At 35.8% G+C, this 19,190-nt stretch overlaps 1 protein-coding gene across 2 annotated transcripts in view; it reads right to left on the bottom strand.

Annotated features, from left to right (window-relative positions):
* The window catches only part of PARP8 (poly(ADP-ribose) polymerase family member 8), a 180,226-nt gene that overhangs the window by 52,496 nt on the left and 108,540 nt on the right, over positions 1-19,190 (bottom strand). For both annotated transcript variants that reach the window (XM_058719380.1, XM_058719388.1), the window contains exons 8-11: positions 17,340-17,434; positions 7,513-7,573; positions 6,916-7,006; positions 1,249-1,315 (exon numbers count right to left, since the gene is read on the bottom strand). In XM_058719380.1, the coding sequence (XP_058575363.1) occupies positions 1,249-1,315; positions 6,916-7,006; positions 7,513-7,573; positions 17,340-17,434 (314 nt within the window). The remainder of the gene's footprint in view (positions 1-1,248; positions 1,316-6,915; positions 7,007-7,512; positions 7,574-17,339; positions 17,435-19,190) is intronic.

The following is a 19,190-nucleotide window of genomic DNA, read 5'->3' as shown; positions in this document are numbered from 1 at the left end:
GTTGTAAGTTGAATTTAGTTTTAGAGATGTACGATTCAAAATGTTAAGGGTTTATTATCCAATTTTTATATGATCATATTTAAACCTAACAGTAGGAATCTGCAAGAATTTGCGAGAATACTCCCTTATCTTAATTTCCTTTCAAATGTAACCCACACATAACTCACATTTGAGCAATGTAAACTCATAAAAACTTAGACGATTCTAGAGCTCTATAATATGTACAACCCTTAATACCTACCCCACATAAGCTTCCTTTTACATCTGTAATGGTCAGGTAAAATGACCACAATAAATTCCTTATTTAGTCAATGAAATAAAAAGTTTTTGAAAGTACTTTCTCTTAGAACATTGCTCAATTAAAATCCATTAAAGTATAGATGAACACGTCAACTGCATCATTATGGAGGGTGTGAACCATGTGTTTAAACATAACAATAATCTAATGATCTCTCTTAATATAAATTGATGTAAAATTTGTATATTCAGAAGAATAAATAATCCTTTGGGAATTCTCCAGTAATACAAATTCTTAAAGCTGACGTATAGGATAGGATTTAACAAATTTGTATTGTGACTATATGCTAGTATGTTTTAAAAGTCAGTTTGACTGGATAATTTTGTTTATACACTATAAATTCATTGCTTTAGTCAAGGTCCAAAGAGAAACTAAAGGGTTTATTTAAAGATGGAATGTTTCAAGAATGTAGGTATAGGAACTAAGGACAGTACAATAGCCCAGGGCAGGTGGCTACTAATTGTTCCCACCTCTAGGCCCCAGGAGCAAGCATGGGGAACTAGTAATAGAATCCAGTAAGAGAGAGAGTCAGTCATGCAAAGGCTGTGGCCTAGAGTAGAAAAGAAAGCTTCAGTTGAAGGACTAGTCAACTCAAGGGGACCTCTTAGGGTGGAAACCAAAGGCAATAAATACTTCCTTCTTATACTTGCTTCCTCCTCTGTTGGTCACATTTGAGACACAGCAACGCATTAGAACCTGCACCCCCACAGATCAGCCTCCACAGGAGAGGGCAGGGTGTTGGAGGGCGAAGAGTGGACCTGGGTGGGCAAACAGAAGGAATGCAGCCTTGTTCTAAAGGTGAGCTCTGCCAGCTAAATTATTGAAGCAGCTCTTGGTAATGGATGAACTCCTCTCCGGAGGCACTCACTTCAAAAAGCTCTTATTAAATAAGAATGGGGGGAGAGGGTTGAGCAAAATAGAAATTTATTTTTTATTCTTGGGAAACTTACTTTTTTAGCTGATGTCCCAATCCAAATCGCTCTTTTGTAGAAATCTGAAAGACATCAACAGTGGGCACTGCAAAGGAAAAAATAATCAGTCAAAATGTTGAGTTAAAACTGAACCATCATCCAGGAATGACTGCAAAGTAATATATATGATAAACTATAGTATGTACACAAACATATATGTTTATATATTATATAATACACAATACATAGTGATATACACATACATATTTAAAAATAGCATACACACACTCCTACATACATTGCTATTTATTTTGGAGATCATTCATGGTCATTACATATCATGTACTAATGCATAATATATGTGTATATAAATGTATAATATGTATAATGATGAAGAATGGCCAAAAAATACAGCAGTGTAAATGGCAATGTGTAGGACAGTTTGTCAGTTTGTACATGATTCTTTAAGTGGAGAAGAGACATATTTATACATACACAACCTTTTTTTGTTTTTACAATAAAACAATGTATGACGAGGCATAGGAGACTTTCTTTTCACTGGGTAGCCTGTCATGTGCTTCATATTTTTACCAGGTATATGCATTTCTGTAAGCTAGTAACTATGATGTTTGTGAATTTAATAAACTGTCAAAGAAAGTCACTCACCATTCATTATTCACAGGTTTTAAAGAATATCTGAGTGTCCACTCTGCCAATCACTATAGATAGAATGGTAAAAAACAAAAAACAAACAAACAAACAAACAAACAAAAAAACATGCACACAAGTCTCCTTGCCCCATGAAGCCTTGGTGCAGTGTAAGGAGACAGACAAAAGCTAGATAGACGGAATGCCCCATGGTGGTAAAGGTTCTGGAGGAAAAGAAAAAAGGGAAAGGGTCTTGGAGTAAAGGTTATTTGGGCATAGTAGTTTCCAACACTAGATAGGATGAAGTGTCCTAGCCAGAGGAAATCACCAGGGCACTGTCCCTGAGAAAGAAATGTACTTCAATATTCTAGGAACAGCAAGGAGACCAGTGGAGCCAGAGAGAAGTGAACAAGGTACCACATTAGGAGAGGGGATCTGAGAAGGACTGTGGGTTGGCAGTGTAGGATCTTTGTAAAGAACACAGTACAAGTAGCAAGATCGCTCAGGAACTTATCAGAGTAATTGACAAGAGATGCTGTGGTTTGGATCAGTGGAGGTAGTGAACTGTCTTGTTAAAAGGACATTCACAGACTATGCACGTTCGACAGTGTAAACCAAACTGGTATCCCCAATGGCTTCACCCCCGTGTTGGCTGTTATTCTGGGACACAAACACTCTACTGATCAAAGAAACTGGTGTTATCAGTTCCTTTCCTGAAAGCATTCTAATCCTTATATATAGAGTGAGGAACAGAGTGGACACTCTAATCCCCCCTGTTCCAAACCCAGGACTACAGAAATTCAACAATGAATAAAAAATCCTAACATCTTGAAAGTTTGGTGGAATTATTTTTTTAAGAGAAAGATAAAATTGGAACATGCTGTGCTCTCTCTTAAAAGATTTAAGAAGGGGGGTGCGTGGGTGGCTCAGTCGGTTGAGTGTCCAACTTCGGCTCAGGTCATGATCTCACAGTCTATGAGTTTGAGCCCCGTGTCGGGCTCTGTGCCGACAGCTCAGAGCCTGGAGCCTGGAGCCGGCTTTGGATTCTGTCTTCCTCTCTCTCTGCCCCTCCCCCGCTCATGCTCTGTCTCCCTGTCTCAAAAATATATAAACATTAAAAAAATTTATAAAAAAATATTTAAGAAGGCACAATCTCTTCACAGGCAGATGAAAAAAGTGGGGAGATGGAGGCAGACAAACAAAAGGGACCTGGTTAAAAATAAAATGTGGAAAAATCTAAAACGCACTAGAAGAACTGAAATAATCACTGGAAGAAATTGTGTAAGATACACAGATAGAGAAAAGAGAGATGATAGATACAAATGTTCATCCAGAATATATAAATTAATCCTACAAACTAATGACACAAAGACCCAAACTTATTCATACCGTGAACGCTTAAAAAATAAGAGTCAACATTTTACCAAAATGATAAATCATATAGGGAAATGTAAGTTACAAACATTGGTTCAATTGATCTAAAATCTGAATGACCAAAATTTTAGAATATACCGAAAGAGAGAGTAACAACAGGATGTTACTTCCAAAAATGTTCCAAGATTCAAGTGATAAAACTTACATTACTATTACAATTAGTTGCATTTAATGTGTTCAGTGGGTGTTAATAAACCGTGAAACTGGATGTGGAGTGTATTGGCATGCTGTACTACCTTTTGCAATTTTTTGGTAAATCTAAAATTGTTTTTGGATTAATATTTATAAAAAATTTTAAATAGCCTTCTGATAACTAAAAGTGGAATATTAAAGTCCCATTAAGCCAACAATTAGCAAACAAGTACTCATGATTAAATTTAGCTAAACTTAGTGACCTCAGGCAGAAAAAAAAAAAAAAACAAAAAGCACAGAACTATACTGATATATAAAACTAAAAACAACAAGCAAATCTTCCTTTAACGGAAAAGTAAATATTACATTGGAAAGGCAGTAAGTGAGGGCTGCTTAAGATATTTGGAAATTATTCTAACGCTCTGATCATGTAAACATAGAGGTACTATTGATGAGATGATGTGCACAGAAAAACAGTTTTAATAATGTTGGCTGTTTACCACTTTAAACTAAAAGCAGTCTTGTGCTTCAGATCAGAAACTAGACTTAGACACTAATAACTGTGAAGAAAATACATAATATAAGAATTATAGCACTCATGTCTTTTTATTTCAAGTGTATTTCTTCATGTACAATGAAAATAATCCTTATCCTTAATATTAGAGTGGATTAGGAGGTGTAAGAACAGATATACTGTCAGATTAGCCCTGGCCAAATATTACAGCTCAAGTAAGTATTATTCATACATTTCCAAAACCTAGGAATAAATGCTTTCAAAAAGAACTGTTAACTAGGTCAGTCTACATGTTGGATTAGTCATAAAACTTGCGTGAGGTAAGTTAAGACTGAAGTGTACCAATCAAAAAGAAATACATAAAAGATACCATTAAGGAAAAAAAGAAAAAAAAATAGCCCAATAAGTACACATAACAAAACACAAACTTAACACCAAAACCGGTGTCTTACAAACGAACAAAATTAAAACACTTGAGACACAAACTGGCAGAGGTCTCTGAAGTATTTTTACCTCTTTTAGGGCAACTATTATGACCCCGTCAACTTCTACCAGGTCAAATTTGTCTTGTTCACAAAACAGAGAGTCATTCTCAGGTATGAAAAAAGGAAGCATCACCCTCATGTCTCTTTGGTTTACAAACTATTAAATAGGCAAATCAACTGCCAAAAATGAAAAAAGGAAGACTAAATTATAGATGAGTTGTAATACCAAAGAATGGGTACTGAACAATAAAATCATCTAAACAGGAATTAGAATATAATTGTTAGAACATTTATAAAACCATGCAAACATAACAAATTTTTAAAGAGATGCTGAGAAGGAAAAATCTCTGCCTAAAATTCAAGATTATATTTAAAAATTGAGTAACACTGGTAAGATTACATAAAAGTATGCCACATTTTCATCTCACACAGACGGAATAGGGTGAGCAGAGATGAACTGACCCAATTTTGTTTCTAACTCTGATAATTAAAAAAAAAAAAAGGTCAGACATGAGAGTTTCTTTTTCTTCTAATCACCATCAGAATAAAATCGAGTGGCCACATATCAAATCCCTAAAGAAAGGAAAAAAACAGCCATACAGCAGAGTATCTAGGAAAACCGCAAAAACACATACACCTGGAAGGTGGAATATTATGCAGAGATTATAAATTATTCTATTTTAGAAATTCAATGACTTGAAGACAGTTTCATGACACTACATTAAGGTGCGTAATTCTACAATTCAATGTTAACTTTATGAAAACAAACCATGTGTGCACAGAAAAGAGGAACACCAAACTATTTACAGTGTTCTCAGTATAGAGGAATTATGAGTAATTTCTTTTCTTCCTTATTACATTTTTATACATTTTTATACATTTTTAAATAATCACAATAAAAATATGTAACATCTATTTGTCTTTGCCTGGTGTTAAATCATGTCATGTTATTTACATGAAGCGTTGACTACTGAAGTAGAAATCATTGTCTCATTATGCAAAAACAGAAAAGAAGTGACTCAACAGAAACTTTTTCAAAACGAGAGACCTTCCTATATATTCATCAACTTGAAAGGTGAGATATTTTTCTTATGTAAGAACTAACAGTAGATATAAGTTCTTTAATACGCCTAAGGAAAACGTGCCAACATCACAGTAAAGTACACATGAAGATGGCCATGACTTTAAGAAGTGATTCTAGGTGCGTTTTCAACTGCTTTGATCAATACAATCCAGTGGAAGATTCACTGTGCTTCTTTCCAGGTAACATCCACATCCTGTCTCTGGGAACACTTGCTTTTGGACAACAGCCAGTCATCATGCTACAAGAAGCCTAAACCACATGAAGAAGCCATGTGGATGCAAGGTCAACACTCAAGTCAAGAGGCCCCAGCTGATATCCAAGATGATACATGCATCAATTACTAGATATCTCAAAGTCCAGCATCTTGGGCATCCAACCCAGCAGAGCCTTTCAACGGACATACGCTCCACCTACCATCTGACTTCAAAAGCATGAGGGACTCCAGTTGAGTTCAAACAACAGAGAGAGACAGTAAATTGTTTTAAGCCACTAAGTTTTGGGGTGGTTTGTTGTGCGGCAGTATATAACTGGAAGACACAAGTAGATACAGCGTATGTGTGTGTATGCATGTGTAGACACGTGCACGCCCATCTGAATACATGCACAGGCATGTGTATTTGTATGGGAAATATATCTTAATCTAGTAAGTCTTGTCAAGATTTAATAACAGCATCCTTTGTTGTAAATAGTTATCACTTGAGAAAGAACGAAATCATCCCTTAAGACAGTGGAAAAAAGAGGCGCCTGGGTGGTTGGGTGTCCGACTTCGGCTCAAGTCATGATCTCACGGTTCATGGGTTCAAGCCCCATGGTGGGCTCTGTGCTGACAGCTCAGAGGTTACAGGCTGCTTCTGATTCTGTGTGTGTGTGTGTGTGTGTGTGTGTGTGTGTGTGTATGTGTCTGCCCCTCCCCTGCTCATGCTTGGCCTCTCTCTCTCAAAAATAAACATTAAAAAAATTTAAAAAAAGATAATGGAAAACAAAAATATTACTAAGATCTCTATTTTCAAAAATAGAAGTAGGTTATATTTATAGTTACACTAAATTCATCAGTAATCAGAGGTGGGATAAGTAAACATTAAAATTAAATCTCAGAATCAGGGGCAAAAATAATTAAATCTAAGAGCAATCCAAAATATACTTACTGAGCTTGTATGCAAAGTTCTCTTTTAGGTTTTACTGTGTTTGTTTCACAGCAACTTGTGAACTTCTGAAATCTAAAACTAAAATGTTACATGTTTCTGTTTCCATTAAATTACAAAAGCAATAAACCACCTTTGTCAGGATGCAAGTATACTTAAATACCATTATCAAGATAGCTGCCAATTATGTTCATAATTACCAGATGAACATTTTGCTTAATGCACAATTAATTCATATTTAAAATAATACATAGAAGGAAAACTAACCTGGACCATTTAAATACTGTGTAAGTGAACAGTGTAGTCGGACAATTATAGGTTCTGTTCGAATTACTTCCCAAGCCACAGCAATCTCCTCCTGTGCAAATATGTCAAAAGACGAATTAGTCATCTTTTAAAATTCTTAATTGTTTTCCCAAAATGAAAAAAAATTTTGATTTTGAAGAAATACATAAATCATTAAGGCTCACAAATTACCTCAAAACCTATTGGTTTGGAAAAGAAAGTCAAAGTATTCTTAATTTTTGCCTCCTACATTTGAAAATTAAAGTGAAAATTTAAGATATAATGAAATATTATAATAAGAGCCCCTAAGTTTCAGAATATATTAAAAGAAACAATGAAATATATATGTATGTATTTATATATATATAAAACATTTATTTATTTATTTATTTATTTATTTATTTATTTATTTATTTATTTATGTGTATACCAAATCTGTTTCTTCAGCCATAGTATTTCTTTATAATCACTTTAACAAAATCAGTATGTAACTAATAAGAGAAACAAATATTAAATTTCTTCCGACAGTAAAAATAAGTGTTTAAATGTACCAATCATATTCTATAAAGTGATACTTACGTCAAGAAAGCTAACATCAATATGCAGGTCAATATCTACATCATCAATGGCTCCATATTCCCTGAAAGCAAAGATTCACACTAATTTTTACCTTGTCCTTAAAAGATAATGTGTGCAAAGTTAAGTCAAAAATTCAGTTAAGAACTCATATCCTTCGTCTCTGCCAACAGCTCAGAAGTGACCGGGGACACGAATTAACTAACTCCATGGAGTGGGACTGCTGTCTTCTGTGACTATTTATACCATCTAGACATCTTTCTATTTATATGTACAAACACTTGCATACATAAATTCAAGAATTGTTTGCTTCATAAGTTCAAACATCCCCATTTCTCTGTGGCAAATTAAGCAATCTTCTCATATGACCACTTGGTTTTCATTGTGCTCTCTGAAGAGCTGCTTCGAAGGCACTTCAAAAAGGAGTTTCTGAAGGGGTGGGGAAATAATTTACTGTCACAACAGCATGTCCACGATTTTTTCCTTCCATGCTAAACATCAGTGGTTCTGAAACGGACCCAGGTGTTCTGCCACTTAAATGTCATTACGTTCTGACAGGCAGCTCTAAAAGTCTGATACATCAAAATTAAAGCAAGTAACAATAGTATGTGCCACATGAAGACATTCTGAAAACTACGTTTTCTCCAGCCCAGGTAGTGCGGAAACCAGCAGAGTTTTTTAAAGTTAATTAAAGAATATAAAAACAATAGTTTTTCCATGTTCTCTCTATACACGTATCTGTATTTTTTATATTTTTATAAAATTACAAAGTCACAAAGGTTATACACAGTGCGGGATAGAATTATACAGATAACTGAAATGATAAACATTAAGCACTTATGTGCCAGAAATTAACCTAAGGATTTTACCTACATGTGATCATAGCGCACTATAGATACTACCTACCACCTCTAACTCCTATATGCATTAACTGAGTCCCTAACTTACCCATCATCACTTTGTAGATAGCCAAGATTTAAACACATATATTCTATTTATTTATGCAGGTGATTAATCAGTTCAATATTCAATACACTATCACTCTGTTGGAAACCAAGTCAATTATTAATGGATGTTCTCATTAGGTCCTCAAAGCCTTATGACAAGGATACGATTATTATCCTCATTGGTAAATGAAGACATTGAGGTTTAGAGTCTTGAAATCAGATACCAAGGAGCAGATAAGGAGTCAGTGGGGAAGTCAGGCATTGAATTCATGTCCAATTTCAAAGCTGTGTATAGTATCTGGCACACAGTAAGTACTCAATGACAATTTCTGTGTATTATATATTCAAGTAAAGCTAACATAATACACAACTGTGGCACTTGTATGGGGTTCAGAGAAGACATCTTTAATGATTAAATGTTTTTTTGTAATTTGACGGATAAAGGAATCAAAGGGGTTTGTGATGTTTGATGTCTGTGACACACAAAAAGCAGCATATTACAATATAAAAACTTAGCCTCTGTAGTTTCTCCATTGCCCCCTTAAAAATATATCGAAACCCTGACCACGTTTTCATTGTTTATGAAATTATACTTTTTGTTCTTTCATATAATATTTTTAGATTACATAAAGAACAAAAGGGATAAAAATGATTCACATAGGAATTAATTTTTCAAAAACATTGCATGGATCAAAACATCTGTGTTATTCATAAAGGATAAGAATATAACCTTATGCAAATTAGGACATGATTTGACATGCACATTTAGATACAAAGATCTACCCATTTATTTATGAAATTACACAGACACTATGGCAAGAATAAGGACCAAGGAGGGGCGCCTGGGTGGCTCAGTCGGTTAAGCGTCCGACTTCGGCTCAGGTCATGATCTCACAGACTGTGAGTTCGAGCCCCACGTCGGGCTCTGTGCTGACAGCTCAGAGCCTGGAGCCCATTTCAGATTCTGTGTCTCCCTCTCTCTCTGCCCCTCCCCTGTTCATGCTCTGTCTCTCTCTGTCTCAAAAATAAATAAACATTAAAAAAAAATTTTTTTTTAAAAGAATAAGGACCAAGGAAATAAACCATCTCTTTAATGCCTCTGGTTCAGGGGTCAGTAAAGTTTCTGTGCAAAGGTCATGACAGTATTTTAGTTTTCAGGCCTTTTCTGATCTCTGTCACATATTCATCTTTGTTTTTGTTCTTCTTTAAACCTTTTAAAAAGCAAACACTATCTATGGCTCACAGGCTATTCAAAAACAGGACCCTTGACCCAGTGGTCATAATTTGCGGACCCTAAACGTCAGCAAATTATTCATAAACATAAAAGTCCAGTACCTTTTGTTAGGTAAGTTAAAAGGAAGAACCACTAAATGTAATGATGAGGATCAATTATTAATGATGTTCAATAGATGTTTAAGTGGGGTGAAAATTGTAACAAATATGTGGGAACCTTTGCCCAGGAGGATATTTGTTAGGTGCAGAAATTGGGGTAAGAAATGAATATTGAATAATAAGGAAAGAAATAAACTATAGCACACTGGTATGATTAAAACAATCTTTTTACCCAATATTCAAGAAGTTTATATAAAAATATTTCCTACCCTGAGGGAAATGTTCCAAAATGGACTATTTGGAGCAAGCAGATTACCAAAAATACATCAAAATGAAAAAATGTTTTTAAGTAAAATCGAAATACCAAAAAAGTAAAAAAAAAAAAAAAAAGAAAAGAAAAAAAGTATTTACATGTTAACTATAGATTGTGGGTAAAACTTATTTTGTAAGAAATGTTATGTTTTCTAAAAACATATCTTTTTTCTGATTATAAAGGTAGTATAGGCTCATTTCATAAAATGCCAGAAACAGAAAAACAAACAAAAAGCAATGTGTCATACTACGACTCAGAGACAGTTATTTTTACATCTCATTCCATAAAGATATATATATGGAAATATATGTACAAGGATAATGTGGTATACAAAAATTTTTGTCCTTCTCTATCACTTCTTCTAAAATGAGTGTTTTTCTATATGATAAAATCCTCTTCAAAATTATAAAAAAAAAAATGGTTGTATTTGTATAAATACAATTGTATAACAAAACAATTATACAATTATTCGGTTGCTGTTGATGTTTTTTACACTATAAATATGGATAAAAAAAGTCTCTAGATAAAAATCTATGTGCATCTGTATTCTCATAGAATAATTTCTAGAATTACTGGGTGAAATAAATAATAGAAGTATATTCAAATAGAACTATATATATAATAACTATATAGAATAGAATAGAAAACAGAATACAATTGCATAGAAAACTATGCAATTATATATACATACACTATGTATGACAATATATATATATAACTATATATATATATATCTATGTATGTTATTTAACATACTAACTATATATATTATTTAACTATATATGTTAAGTATATGTGTTTTTTAGTACTATACACACACTAACTGTGTATGTTATTTAATTACTATTTTAAAAAGTTATGGCCATCTGCAATCACAGCAGGCTATCACAGTGACCATTTCCCACATCCTCATCATCACCAGGCATTTGTTTCCTCTCGTCATTGCCATCTTCACAAGGGAGAATAACGTCTGTCTGGATTTAGTTACAATGGTAAGACTGGTGCACTCAGGGGCAGAGAAGGGAATCACAGACAACAAACACCAGGAAGAACCTTACCCACAGCTGCTTTCTTCAGAGTTTTCCAGACTTCAGCAGAATTTATCACACAGTTATGATGAGACAGTGGCATGTATTCTTTTAAAACCTTTAATATGTGAATTTTAAAATATTCTTTATATGATTTCTTCCATACTTTTGTGGTTAGTATCTTCCCAATGTCTAATACTATCAATTTATTTCAACAACAACAAAAAGAAGGAAATAAAGGTTTACAAGTGCTTTCCCCTCACCACCACAGAGCACAAACACAGAATTCTAAGGAGGCAGAGGCATTAAAGGTTTGCAATTAAGTGGATTCTGCAGGTGTAGATCTGTAAATAGTTACGCTTTTTGTTTTTATGCCACACTTCAGAGAATTCACAACAGCTCTGCATATATGCAAACCAATTTCCGTTGTGATGCCCTCTTTATATAATGCCAGTAATTTCACATTTCCCGCTGTGAGATGACAAAGCGTGATTACAGTTTGTCCAGATGCAGCGACCCAGTCATCAGGATTGCTTCTATATCTGAATAACTTTCAGTTGCCCCGGATCTCATGAATAGCAAATGCAGAATCAAGTCAAAAGCTTGAAATATGAATGCAACTTGAATTGTGAAGCCAGATATCTGATTGTGTCCTGAATGCTGTATTGGGTTTATAATAACTAAAAATAATTTCATGTACTGCCTATATTTATTCACTGTGAAAAGATCACATCAAATTGAACCTGAATACTTTTTCAAGATAAAGGGAACAACACAGAAATGATCTGATGTAGTTGTTACACCCTGGAACTGAGAAAGGACTATTCCACAATTTTTTTCAGACCTCTGAGCTACTCTTTGGGCAGAAATCTGGTCATTTGATGTTAGGTACTTAACACGTGACAGTTCATTTAAGAACATATGTATGAAATACATTTTTCTATGAATGTGTATTTTTGAGGGCACTACATGAAATCTTGGCAATTCGCCCTTTTATTTTTTAATGGAACTAACCAAGACAGCATCCTTTTTAATGAGATACAACATACATTACATAATCAATATATTAAATGTCAGACCGTCTATGCTGGTCCTTCATTCTCTGTAAAACTATATATAGCTTATTCATTATACTGTCGTGATGTTTTATAATACTATTTGATCAAAATTAGTGATTGTGCAGGTTATCAAAATATATTCTAGATATCTTAACCTTCCCTTTTTAGCTGTCAAGGGAATTACATGTACACATGCATACACGAAACTTTACCACAGGTCCTTGGGAAATAAAACTCTATCACTATTTAGTTAATTCTTTTTTTTTTTTTTTTTTTTTTTCAACGTTTTTTATTTTATTTTTGGGACAGAGAGAGACAGAGCATGAACGGGGGAGGGGCAGAGAGAGAGGGAGACACAGAATCAGAAACAGGCTCCAGGCTCCGAGCCATCAGCCCAGAGCCTGACGCGGGGCTCGAACTCACGGACCGCGAGATCGTGACCTGGCTGAAGTCGGACGCTTAACCGACTGCGCCACCCAGGCGCCCCACTATTTAGTTAATTCTTGTAGCCAATGACTGGTCAGTTATATTTGGAGAAGCAACATATTTTGTGAAGAAACATACACCTTCTTATGACATCTGAAACTCAACAGCTTGCATGTCTGTCTCCGCATGCCTACTCAATGTGTGTTTTTTGCTCAGTGTGGGAGAGATGTTTGTGAATGGGCCAAGAAATATGCAAACTCAGTAGTCAGAAAGAAATCTGGCAGATGAAAGCATTTGCAAGATCGTATCCAAAGTGTTCTGAAGTTTCTCTAAAAGGCAACAGGACTGAGAGAATTTAAAAACTAGCTCCAGATTAAAAAAGGAAGCCCATATAAAGTGATAGTGTGTAAGAGGTTACAGTTGCTACAACTCCCCCTCAGCTTAAAAAAATCTTGGTTTTGCTTGAAGAAAGTACAAGTGACTGTCTGGGAGGTGACATTCTGAAGCTTTTCATCTAGATTATGGCCAGCGTTTTTGGAAAATACTCTCCTCTTTGTTTCTTCTATGTGCCTCCTGTCATCACTTTCCCTGCTTTTCAGTCAGACCATTTTTCTGAAGGCTCTAGAGGTGGGGCTGGGAGAATTAACATTCTGGAAAGGACACTGCAAACGTCCCCGCCAGACCTTTTGATGAATGACGTACTTCAACGTAGGTTAAGTATGTTGTAGTAACAAACTTCTTCAAATGGCAGTGGTTTAATGCAAAAAAAGATTTGTATCTCACTCACACTACATAGTTACTATGGAACCAGAGGGCGGAGAGGAGATGCTACTTCACTGTGGTCACCAAGGAGCCCGGAGTGATGGAGTCAGGGGGGAAACAGGAAACCCTGCTTTGGTACCTCTGCTCACACTTCACTAGCCAAAACTAGCTGTGCCCACACGTAGTATGAAAAGCGGCAGGGAAATAAAATTCTGCCACATGCCGGAGGGCAGGAACCAGATCAGTAAGTGGTCTTACTGGTCACTACAAATGGAAATACATAAACCCAGAGAAAGTGGTCTGTACCAATTTATGTGGGGTTTTTTCCCCTTCCCTCCCCCTCTCCCTCCTTTCTCTGTCTCCCTCTTTTTCCCTTAAGGAGGTATGTGAGCCTGAATACTGTAGTGTCATCACCTCAAACCTTAAAAACTCCTCAGAATGCCCTGTCCTCTAGAAGCTCAATTCCCAAAGGCCCTGTTACAACTGTCCATCCCCAGAAAGTAATCAAAACACAGAAGAGTCACAGTCTTGCAATCTTCCAACCTTCATTAAGCATCAGGCACAATCAAAAGATTTTATTTTTAAAAGGTTTTATATTACTCCTGTGGCTTCACCTTTTAAAGCAGAAGATGGTATAATTATAAAGCAAAGGTTATTTCACAGGGGCTGGAAGTTTGAAGCGCCCTAAGCAAATTGTCAGAATCATTTCATTCCTGACTAAATGAGAATTTTGTGACTTGTAATTCGCTTCACCTTTCTAAAAATATTAACCTCAAAGTGTTTTCAGATGGCACTGATCAAATCCTTTTTTTTTTTTTGTAAATACAGGACTATAGGAGAAAATTTATAATGAAAAACATAAATATATCTTCATTTTGCTGAATTATTCAAGATGAGACATGTTCATTCAGGCTGATAAACTAATCGTTTTTCGTGCTTTTCCCAGAGACCTAACTCACTTCCAATACAAGAGCCTATGGATTGGAATTGTCACCAATGTTTAGAATCACAGTTTGATATAGCCAGGATTCTGCTTTTGAATGATATGGCCATGTACAGCAGAAATTACTTAAGTAATAAACTGGTCATTAGTTTCTGTTTCTGTATCCTCCTTCAACTGACTTTAAGAGGTTTTGTCTCAAGTGAAGCAATCCTAGTTATTTCCATCTCTTGAAGAGAACTTAGATGTGGTTAGCTGCCTTTCTCATTAGGTGTCACATAAAAAAAAAAAAAAAAATGACACCAAATAGCCTATTATGTATATAGAGGTACTTTTGTTCTTCAAACTCCATTAAGTTCTTATAAACCTCAATTAAGTAAAAGAACAGCTAATTAGAACAGTCTGTTTTCAACAGACTAAGAACTTTGCAAGGAAGAAGATTCCAGGACCTTATGCCTAACTACTGCCTTTGCCATGTGCCCAAGCCTTAGTATTTCATCCTACACAGTAAATTCATTCGTATTTATTTCAAGTAAATCAGACTAGTCCTGCTGTGATTCATACTTTATACCATGAGGCCTCTGGGAGGTTATATATTCGGGAAACATCCTCTGTAGATAGAGTAAGTCTACAGCAGGCAGGAACATGGCTTATATGCATGAAGATTCAAATTGAATCAAAACTTGTAAGTGAAATACGGAAGAGGGAAACAAAATCAAACTCTGTGACTTTAGATATTTCATTTGAATGAAATTCCAAATATTTATCCAATTTCAAGAGTTGATAAATTATCAATAATTTTATTAATAATGGAAAATACTAATAGAGATGATCATTGGTACTTAATAAATTCTTGCTGAAGAAACAAATTCACATATATATATATATATATATATATATATATATATATATATACACACACACACACACACACACACACACACACATAACAGTATAGTTAGAGCTTAGACAGCATGGAAATATGTATTTAAAAAATCCTTCACTATATGAGCAATCAACATGTGCTAAGGTAATCCTCCCCCAAAATACGTATTTCAAATGAAAAGAAGTCGAATTGCATGTTGTATTCTATGATTAATTGTATCCATTTTTTTAGTGGGGGAGGGGATTAAATCACTGTGATCAAAGTTTTAAGCTGTTAAGCAAATTCTGACTCAAGTTAAAAAATTAGTCATTGTTTTGGATTATTTTTTGATTAAATCCCTAATGCCTTCTTCATTTATTCGTTCTAACACACTTACTGAATATCCACATTCCCTAGCCTGGAGCCATAGCAGAGATCAACTGAGATATAATTGCAGCTCATTTGCTAAAACCTTGAAAATTGCAAATATTTGCTTTTCCAAATATAATCCCGATCATTCTCACTCAACTGCAACCTACCAGAGCTCTGGGAGTGGGAAAGAGTGGATCTGTGCATACAACCCCAGCTTATTTAGGCTGCAGGTGGTGGTGAGTTTGTTTCTGAAGTTAAAATGAAACACTTGACAATTATAAATTTTAGTTGTGTGGTACTTTCCAACTTAAAGTATTTGTTTGCTCTCTCAAAATCTGGGTATGTCCATGGAAGAGAATGCAACCAGATAATGTGAACATCTTTTATGGATGTCACTGGAACTGATCAAGAATCATCAGCCCATATTTCACATAGTCCCCTGGGCTATATTAAGTACCAAAATACAAGCATGGTTAAAAACCAAAACAAAACAAAGTGAACAACAAAAAGTGCGCTGTCCCAGGGGCACCTGGGTGGCTTAGTCAGTTGAGTGTCTGACTCTTGGTTTTGGCTCAGGTCATGACTTCACGGTTTGTGGGATCGAGCCCTGGGCCAAACTCGGAGCCAACAGCAAGGAGCCTGCTTGGGATTCTCTCTCTCTCCCCCTCCACCTCCCATGCACCGGCGCATACACTCTCTCTCTCAAAATAAATAAACTTTAAAAACCAACTGCACTGTCCCAGTAGTCACATAAATTAGGATGAGGAGGGGAAGTAAAGCAATAATGACAGGATATGAGAAGTATAATAAATGAGGATAGAGCCAAATGTGATGGGAGTCTGAAGGACAGAACAACTAACCTGCAGTGGAGATTCAAAGAAGGCTCAAGGAGTAGGTGGCCTTTGGACTGTGGCTTGAATAACAACAGCAGTGGGGTTGAGAGTGAAGCACCTCTTGGTAAGAAACAAGTTCAGATAAATGCCCAGGGTCAAGAGGGATCACAGAGAACTGGAGGATGGGGACATTTGTGGTTTGGGTGGGCAAGGTGGGAACCCAGGGCAGGCTGGGATAGGGCTCTGGAATTCCACTGCAAAGTTGAAGGCTGCTCTTTAGGCAAAGAGAAAGAATCTGAAATAATCTGATCTGATTCATGGAGGGAAACTAAGATAGTGGCAGGAAAGAGTTTCTTTTTCAAATGAAGGAGAAAAAAAAAAGTAAAGATAGTGGGGTCTTCTGAATAATTAAAAGCAATAAATAATGGTCCAAAATTTATCACCAAATTATATATTAAGTAACTGAAAGATAAACTACATTATCATTCAAACAAACACTCTGCAAATTTATGTCCCTTTTTTCCTTTCTTTTTTTGGGGTCAGATCACATCACAGTGTGATCTCTGGACCTCAGTCGTTAATGCATTATTGACTTTTATTGTTCACGTGCATGTGCCCTTGATTTATGATTAACAGCACGGACCCAGCTGGCTAAATCTATTACAGGATTTGATTACGACGCTATTTAAGACTGATATTTTATCAAACTAACTCTCCAAATTAACTAATTTTTTAATGCATCAATGTACCCTTAAACCACATGTACCCAAAACAAAAATCCTTACAGCCATAAACATACTATCTTGTGTAAGTAAAAACACAGCAGAATGTCCTCAGAACTTTCAAATATAATTAAGCCCAAGAATACTTCCACTTAAACAATGCAACAGAAAAATCCCAATGACTGGCTTACCAAATTGTTTCAATTTTTATTCATGAGAGGTATTTATTTACCTGAGAGAAACTGCATGTGGCCCATATATCTCTCTCACTGCTGACAAATCAGCTTCAAGCTGTGGGTGCTTGTGCAGTTCCCCGTCATAGTTCACCTGATGGAAAGGGAAGGTTTAGAAATGACTTAGGGATGGTGAAGAGAATCAAAAGAATCAAATACAAACCATCTCTTGGACAGGTGTTACCTTGCAGGTTGTGCCATAAACATTTCTCACTGAAAAATACAGAGAATACAGCAGTATATTCGCTAAAGTTCATAGGTTCACCTATGTCTAGTATAACTTAGTATGCTTGAAAGGAAAATTAGACTACCTTGATATGGGGAAAAGATCAAGGTTAAAAAGAATGAAGTAGTGGCTGGCAGATAATCTGAAAACTTCTAGACTGAATATCTATACTGAGAAAAAGCATTTACTTCCCCTCTGCAAATACTAGCTGTGTAAACAAAAATCCAAACTGGAAGGATTATTTTGCATAATGTTGAAGTGCAACACTGGTTAGAGAATCATTAGGAAAAGTATCCCATTGCTGGACGGGCATTCTTGGAGAGAAGAAGCCCAGTTGTATGTATACGTTCACGCTTCTGCAGCCTTGTTTATGCTCCATTGATAAATTACTGGTTTTTGATTCCAGAAAAGTAAACTGACTTGCATTCTTCTACACAATAATAAATTTGGCTTTAAAATACCACTCTAACATACTACCTTCCCATTACACTATCCAAGTTACAAAGCTATTTGATCAAGGGGTGCCAGGGTGGCTCAGTCAATTAAGTGTCCAATTTCGGCTCAGGTCATGATCTCACAGTTCATAGGTTTGAGTCCCGCATCAGGCTCTGTGCTGACAGCTCGGAGCCTGGAGCCTGCTTCAAATTCTGTGTCTTCCTCTCTCTCTGCCCCTCCCCTGCTCACAAGAGAGCTCTCTCTCTCTCTCTTAAAAAATGAATAAACATTAAAAAAACACTTTTTTTAATTAAAAAAACAAACAAACATAACAAAGCTTTTTGATCAAGGAATTTACAGAAACATGGAGCACCTGGGTGGCTCAGTCTGTTAAGGGTCTGACCCCTGGTTTTGGCTCAGGTCATTATCTCATGGTTTGTGAGATGGAGCCTGCTTGGGATTCTCGATCTCCCTCTCTCTCTCTGCCCTTCCCCCACTAGCTCAATCTCTCAATCTCTCTCTCTCTCTCTCTCTCAAAATAAATAAACTTAAAAATAATTTTTTAAAAAAGTTTACAGAAACGGAACAAGATGCCTTACATAGCCAAATCCTAAAATCAACACCACGGTTTAAAATTTTAACATGATCCTGGAAAAATAGTGAATTCTTTTATATATGCGGCTATGCCATTCTCATATATACATAAATTATGATGTTTCTTCATCAACATGTTTCAACAAACACTTTACAACAGTGTAAGAGGAAAAGACAATGAATACAAACATTAAGGATGCTCAGTAATGAGGGACCATCAACATTGATAAAGGTTAATCATCTATTTAAAACTAACCATCCATCCATGCTTTTGTTAGAAGTGTCATCATTTCAAAATAATGACTGAGCCCAATATGCTTAAGAAATATAAAAGTCGGGGCGCCTGGTGGCTCAGTCAGTTGAGCGTCCGACTTCAGCTCAGGTCACAATCTCGCGGTCCATGAGTTCGAGCCCCGCGTCGGCTCTGGGCTGATGGCTCAGAGCCTGGAGCCTGCTTCCGATTCTGTGTCTCCCTCTCTCTCTGCCCCTCCCCCATTCATGCTCTGTCTCTCTCTGTCTCAAAAATAAATAAAACATTAAAAAAAAAAAAAAAAAAAGAAATATAAAAGTCAAAAAACTTTTATTTTATTATACA

Source organism: Neofelis nebulosa, chromosome 1 (assembly GCF_028018385.1).
Source record: "Neofelis nebulosa isolate mNeoNeb1 chromosome 1, mNeoNeb1.pri, whole genome shotgun sequence".
NCBI lineage: Eukaryota > Metazoa > Chordata > Mammalia > Carnivora > Felidae > Neofelis > Neofelis nebulosa.
This window is presented reverse-complemented; position numbering and strand designations above follow the sequence as displayed.